General features: G+C 54.4%; 3 protein-coding genes across 3 annotated transcripts; all 3 read left to right on the forward strand.

Moving 5' to 3' along the window:
* The first annotated feature begins 464 nt into the window (after positions 1–464).
* Positions 465–1306, forward strand: N656DRAFT_640995 (uncharacterized protein). The gene is made up of 2 exons (XM_064810406.1): positions 465–986; positions 1036–1306. Exons 1-2 carry the CDS (start codon positions 589–591, stop codon positions 1229–1231), a joined length of 594 nt encoding a protein of 197 aa, XP_064670639.1. The 5' UTR covers positions 465–588; the 3' UTR covers positions 1232–1306.
* A 189-nt stretch (positions 1307–1495) lies between these two features.
* N656DRAFT_641065 (uncharacterized protein) lies at positions 1496–2967 on the forward strand. Its single transcript, XM_064810407.1, has 2 exons — positions 1496–1525; positions 1651–2967. Exon 2 carries the CDS (start codon positions 1885–1887, stop codon positions 2638–2640), a length of 756 nt encoding a protein of 251 aa, XP_064670640.1. The 5' UTR covers positions 1496–1525; positions 1651–1884; the 3' UTR covers positions 2641–2967.
* A 370-nt stretch (positions 2968–3337) lies between these two features.
* N656DRAFT_844645 (uncharacterized protein) lies at positions 3338–6530 on the forward strand (the record flags this gene model as incomplete). Its single annotated transcript, XM_064819149.1, has 2 exons — positions 3338–6405; positions 6510–6530. The coding sequence occupies exons 1-2, from the start codon at positions 3352–3354 to the stop codon at positions 6528–6530; spliced, it is 3075 nt and encodes a 1024-aa protein (XP_064670641.1). The 5' UTR covers positions 3338–3351.
* Between the last annotated feature and the right edge of the window lie 112 nt (positions 6531–6642).

The raw sequence follows: 6642 nt of genomic DNA on the forward strand, positions 1-6642 counted from the left end.
CAAAATGAACTCGCAGAGATGTTCAAAGCGCTAGACTTGGAGGACAAGGGAGAAGCAGTCCTCGAGCCTATGGACATCGATGCGGACACCGAAGTAGGTGTTAGCTGTGGGACGGAGAGTACAAACGCATCGGCTTTCGAGCCTATGGACATCGATACGGACGTCGAAGTACACTGCAAGACAGGCGGTACAAACGCATCACCTGTCGAGCCTATGGACATCGAAACGCTCGTAGGAGCAGATGTCAGCTATAAGATGAGAGGTGCAAACAACGCGTTAGCGTTCGAGCCTTTATATGCATACCGAGACGCTGATGCGTACATAAGCGACACCAGGTTAGAGCTTTTGCAGGCTTCGCAATCGCAGCTACAACAACTAGAAACGCAGAGACCCTCTCGATATAAATGCGATGGTAACGGTAGATCTAGGGCGAGGGCTAGTTCGTCTTCTAGAGAAACAGTTCAAGAAGGGAGGCCCCGGGACGCTGAAAGGAGAGCTAACAGAGCGACTTCCCTCGGCTATAGGCTCATTGGATATGATCCGGTTGGCACCTTTGCTGACAACTGCGAGAAAACTGTACTAGACTGGATGGCATTGCTCCGCAACGCTACATTACCAAACGGCATCACTAGCACAGATCCTCGTATCATAACTGCGTTTAAAGCCGTGGACAGCGTTCTCTGCGGGCGAGGCAACACCATGCTACAACGGCTCGCCAACGTTCATCTCATGCGGCTCTTTGGTTCCCTAGAAGCTATTATAAAGTCCGATAGACACAATGGGAGAATCCACCGCGAACCATACTACCGGGACGCGCATATCGCGATGGATATATATCTAAGCGCTCAAGAAACGCACTCGAACACAGACGAGTTGAGGTGTAAGCTAAGACGAGGCCGGAAACGATTTAGCAAAAGATGGAGCTACCTGGCGACAGTATCGCCACTCTTTGTGTTAGTCTATTCAGATGCAGCTGAACTGATCGTGTATGTGGCTTCTTCCCGCAAGATCTTCCTTCGACTGACAGTCCTAAAGTAAAGACTTCAAAAGGATACACAACCCGACTCTGAGATTGGTAGGGACCACAGTCCTGGATACCTGTCCGGACCGGCTCGTAGGCATCTGCACTCGTCTTGCCAGAGCGGCAGAGGCCGCAGCCAGAACAAACCATTCCCTGGATATGCGCCAGTTTTCGGCTGCGCAAATCAGGCAGAGCTTTGCCCGCTCTTGAACTAGATTTGTTTCTTTGAAGCGGCGTTTGGTACCCGGAATGTAACGTCGCTTGGAATGTCAGCGTGGCCTGAGCTGTCGGTTGGCCCGGCAGCCAAGACCTCTGTGTAATGTGGGATGTCACTGGTCTGGGTGTCCGGGCCGGACCGGCTATGGCCTGGAACCAGGGATCTGGGTAGGGCTTGGAGCTGTGGCGTGACCGGGGATCTGCGTGTGGCCGGGTCTGGGTGTGGCCGGGGATCTAGGTGTGGCCTGGAGCCACGGATCTAAGTGTGGCCTGGAGCCACGGATCTGGGTGTGGCCTGGATCCATGGATCTAAGTGTGGCCTGGAGCCACGGATCTGGGTGTGGCCTGGATCCATGGATCTAAGTGTGGCCTGGAGCCACGGATCCGGGTGTGGCCTGGATCCATGGATTCAGGTGTGGCCTGGAGCCCCGGATCTGGTGTGGTAGGATCTGTGCTTCGATTTCCATCCTTGGCCCAGATTTTCGCCGGGATTCCGGTAGCACGGGGCTCTGCCATTTGCTATAAATGCAACCTACACCCATGAAAACAAATACAATAATGAATCTTGCCAACCTCCAATTCGTCTATGATGCGGCCTGAGCTAGTGCAAAATCCAGTCCCCGATCTTTTGATTTGTAACTGAATTGATGGTGTGCTGGCGATTGGTTACAACCATCTTCTTTCTTCATACAGAGCCCGTACAGGAAGTCGCTCGAACATACTCTCGGGTCTTCAATTGCCTAGCATTCCTGAGGAGCGATGCAACCACCAAAAAGCTTGCATGGCTTGCAAAGCGAAAGCATACGAATAGCATCCTATGGATGCTTGCTGAACCCACTTTACCCTCGAAGCGCTGGTCGTTTATCCAGATCCTCGCCATAGGCGCTACGGAGGCAGTCGTCGCTATCAAAACGAGAGCGTCAGAGTATATAGAGCTGAGACGTGCTTTGCCGTTGTGCCTGCAGGATATACAGAAAGAAGCCGAAGATAAAGGAGAGATTCCCAGACTGACTTCCACAGAGGACATTACATCATGTGGATGTAGAGTTAGTTCCTTCCAAGAAGGAATAATCAAGGGCGACGGCGGCGGCTGGAAGGTAGCAAATCGCGAAGAGCTGCCCGCCTCTTTTATCGCTGTCAAAGCGTCCGCGAATCAGATGCTGTGGCTTTCGCAGTACCCAAGCTTCTCCCCGGTCCTGCGCGCTCTTCAAGAACGCTTCGGTCCCGCCGAGATTGAGATTCCGCACGTTCTTGCACTAGATGCCGCAGTGAACATAGGAACCTTTAGGCAGACGTTGTACGGTTGGTTAAAGGGGGTTGATATATTTATCTATGAATTCGAACATATGCTTGTCGAGGGGGTTGAAACTCGATATCCATGTCAACAGAGCATGCAAACATAACGGAAGAATATTTATAATATGATATGACTTGGCGTTCGTACTACTTGATTTATCGGGAACGAACCATCCATCCCACTTCATCGCAACCCGACCTACCTACCACTCCCCCCCCTGAGCTCTCTAGGCTCTGTCCCAGTACCCTCTTTGTCGTTCCCCTCACTTGCGCCCCCAGCGCCTCAGAATCCTACCACGGGCCTTGGTTCCAGTACGTCGACGCCAGATTGTTTATCTAGCCAGTATATCAGCATGCTCCTCTCCCACACCCTGTTGAACATCTCCACCTGCAGCGAAGCGAGGTCCACTAGCGAGCTGTTTGAGTTCGTGAGGTCACGTGGCTAGCCGGTCTTGTTGTTAAAATTATCTTGCTCTAAATAAAACTCCTGTATTGGGTTGCAAGGGAGACCCAGAAGGATCCCCGCGCTTAGCCCACCTTCGAACTCACCAGAGCAACAGATCACGATTGGATCTGTGTTTGTGCTTCCGGAGGCGGGAGTTGAGAGGGTGGCGAAGCGGACCCGGCATCCCGGATCCGGGAGGTCAGGCAAACAGGATTGCCAAGCACCCGCAAACGCGGATCGGCTTGCCCGGTCTCGGGCGGGGGCTCCTCTATCCCCGGTTACAGGGCGCCAATCTCATTATACTCGACGTAGATTTATGGCGAACCAAACTGCTGAGTATGAGGTCTCTGGGCCTCAATCCTTTGCATCGACAATGGCAGACGAACGTATTGTCGGCATTATTCGAGTTCCGTTGAATGCCTTTACCTACCAGCCCGGTAGGGGAAGAGGCCAAGACGCGGCAGCCGTTAGGCGTCTTTCCCGCCTCTTCGGGAAGGATTGCCGGCCCGACAAATGGGAGCATCATATCAAGGGCGAAATCAATGCCGCGACATATAACAGAGTATTGCTCGCACTCGGCATCTCCGAAGCCGAGTTGCGGAGCACCATTCAAACAGGCAAATACCCACTGGTACCTCTTCGGAGATGCATCCTCTGTCTTGATGGACGGCAGAGAACCGCCGCGGCTCGAAGGAGGTTTGGGAAAAATTTTTACTGGCCCGTGAAGCTTTACCGCAATCCCAACGTATCGATCTTCTCGCGCCAGACCAAATATCCAGACGGCGAAATCTGCTATCGCATCTTCAGTTTTGAGCTTGGGAAGACGGATAAAGCCGAGAGTTGGAGACTGGAGCTGTCAGAAGACAAAGAGAAAATCCTCAACCTTTTGCTCCGGAAGGAAAACGGGAAACTCAAGAACAAGGACATCATAGAATCACTCTGGGAGGTTCTCCAATTTCCCGGCATGAGGAGAGGATTCAAGCTCGGAATATGGCACAAGTATCTCGCATTACTCTGCTCCGAGAACTTGGTACGATACGTCCGCCGCATCTTCGACATCTTTTTTTGGAAGATCACAGCCGGCAATCCCCCCCTGGTACCATATTTCGACGACGACTCTATCAGCTGCGTACAGCGCCGTAATCCCTCGAATAGCGCCGATAGACGCTATATCCGACGGATGGTAGATACGGGCCAATTTCTCCGTGGCGTAAAAGACGCGTCGGTCCGGCAAAGGATTAAACAAAACCTATTCTCCCTCAACGTCATTGTTCCTAGCTTCGAGACGTTGCACCAAAACATGATATATTTCTCGATCGGGGCCAAGATCTTGAGAAAATATATCGTCGACGATGAGCCCGATAAGTTAAGGAGGAATGGAGGCGACGCTCTGTTCCAGAGCCTACGTGCATGTTGGAAACCAACAGCCGAGCCTATCGTGGAGGTTGCGGAAGGCGTTGTTCAGCGTCTACTCTCCTTGAACACGGAATTGGCCTGCTATCTGCTTTTCCTCGACGGTCAGAGGGACTTTCCTCATCTATCGAACGACCCGCTGCTCCAAGACAGGCGCGGTGAGCCCCCCCCGGCAGCTGGCAAGGACGATTGGTACGTCTTCCGGCGCCGCGCCCGAGCGAGACAACTTGGCTTTCGCACGACAAAAATCAGTCGTGGGCTCGCCGAAGCGCCCCCGTTGCCACGTCCGATGGAGTGGAATAGGGATACGCAAGCAAAGGACTGGCGAGGCGGAAAGCCATCCGTTGGAAATTTCTTTGACCTGCGGCGCGACGCCTTCCTGCCCACCCTCCAACAAGCCGGTTGTAGAAGAGACGTGACGGCAGCCTTCGTGCAAAAGGATTTTATGGAGGCCTTTTTCGGCCCTTGTTCGTACATGACTGAAGGACCAGAAATGCCAATCAATTGGTCTGCTCCGGGTGGGCTAAGCATGCAGGTCGACGACGAGGAACAGGTCACACGAGACGCAGGTCCTGAGGAACCGATGCAGGTCAACGAGACCCTGCTCTCTGCACACGGAGGTCAGGCCTCCAGCCTACCCAGCCAAACGCAAGAAGTTCGGCATGAGCTTTCCTTCCCTATGCAGGAGATCACTCCGCCTCTACCTGATGGGACGCAAGCGCCAATACCCAATCCAACGCCAGTAGACGTGCAAGCGTCAGTGCTTGCCGAGACACTTGAGACTCCGCCTCCCAGAGGCGATCGGAACAGCGATCGCAGGCCGCCCAGACGGCGGGATAGCAAGCCACGCAGCAAATCCCCCTCCTCCCGGACTCCCATCTCCCGAAACCGCCGAGAACGGCCTAAAGCGGGGCCGCCACGGTCCCCAATCTTGCCTCCCGGTCCTACCGGCCCAACAGCTACAGAAGAGCTAGCGAGACAATCCCGAGCGCCTGAGCCCGTTGAAGTGCCAGAGAGCCAGAACACATCACAAGAGGGGCCGGTACAAGAGCCGATCCCAGGGCCGATAGCCGATCCCACACGGGACCCTGCGCGGTCTCAGAGAGCAGAAGCCCGACATCGAGCCGAGAAGAGCAATCCTAATGAACGCTACAGGTCCCCCGTCCCCCGAAATCCTAACTCTCGAAGCCGTCGAGAGCAGCCCAAAGTTGGGCCTCCACGATCTATAATCCTCCCCCACAGCCCTACTCCAGTTCCCAGCCCTCCAGGGGCTGACACAGCTATAGAAATGCCGCCGAGGAAGTCTCCGCGGAATCCCACGCAAGAGCCCCAGCTCCATAAGAGTCTGGTCATTCAGGGGCAGGGGCTCGATGAGACACAGAGCCCTTTACAGCAATCTCCTACGACAGAAACTGAGGAGACCGATGACGGGCCAAATCGGGCGAAGGGAGGGCCGTCGAATCGATCTCCTATCCGGCCACCCAGTCCTCCTCTAGTCCCCGATCTCCCCGGAGCCGAACCAGCCGGAGAAGAGCCGTCGGGACGGTTGGCCATATATCCTCCGAAGAGCCAGACACGTGTAGCCCAGTTTCCCAAGTCAACCATGTTTACAGACAAGCGCACGGAGAATCAAGAACTCAGGCCCCATCAGACGGAGGATCCTATACAGCAGGAACATCTACAGGATGAGGAAAACAGAAGTAGCAGCCGTTACAAGACACCTAGACTGCAGGATAGTGGCCTACACGGCAGGTCCCGAGCCAGGTCCCACAGCAAGTCGCCTTCGTTCCAGAGTCCGATTTCCCAGAACCGCCGAACTCAGCGTTCTCCGATCGCTCCCCCAAGGCTCCCTACTCAGGTTCCCAGTCCTCCAGGAGACGAAACAGCTAGCGAGTCTTTGAGGCGATCCCAAATCTATCCTCCGCGGAACCGGACACAAGAGTTTCTGCCCCGCGCAGGGTTTTCATCCCTACGGACACAGGAGCGTTCGCTTAGTCAGCAAGAACCTCCTACGGTGCTTAGTCGGACACAACAAGACCTTATACAAGAGCCTTTGCCTTCTCTAGCAACAGAGCACCCGCCTCAGGCTGATAGTAGCACCACTAACCGCCTGGTTAGGAAGACACCCTCGGAGCCTAATGCGGTGTCTAGCCCTTTGCGAACCGAACGCTCCCCATCTAATAGGGGCAAAAGACGGAAGCTATCCCAAGATGCAGCTATTTACTCGGACCAATCACTCGTCGAACCGCGC

This window comes from Canariomyces notabilis (assembly GCF_033297395.1).
Source record: "Canariomyces notabilis strain CBS 508.74 unplaced genomic scaffold N656scaffold_9, whole genome shotgun sequence".
Lineage (NCBI taxonomy): Eukaryota > Fungi > Ascomycota > Sordariomycetes > Sordariales > Chaetomiaceae > Canariomyces > Canariomyces notabilis.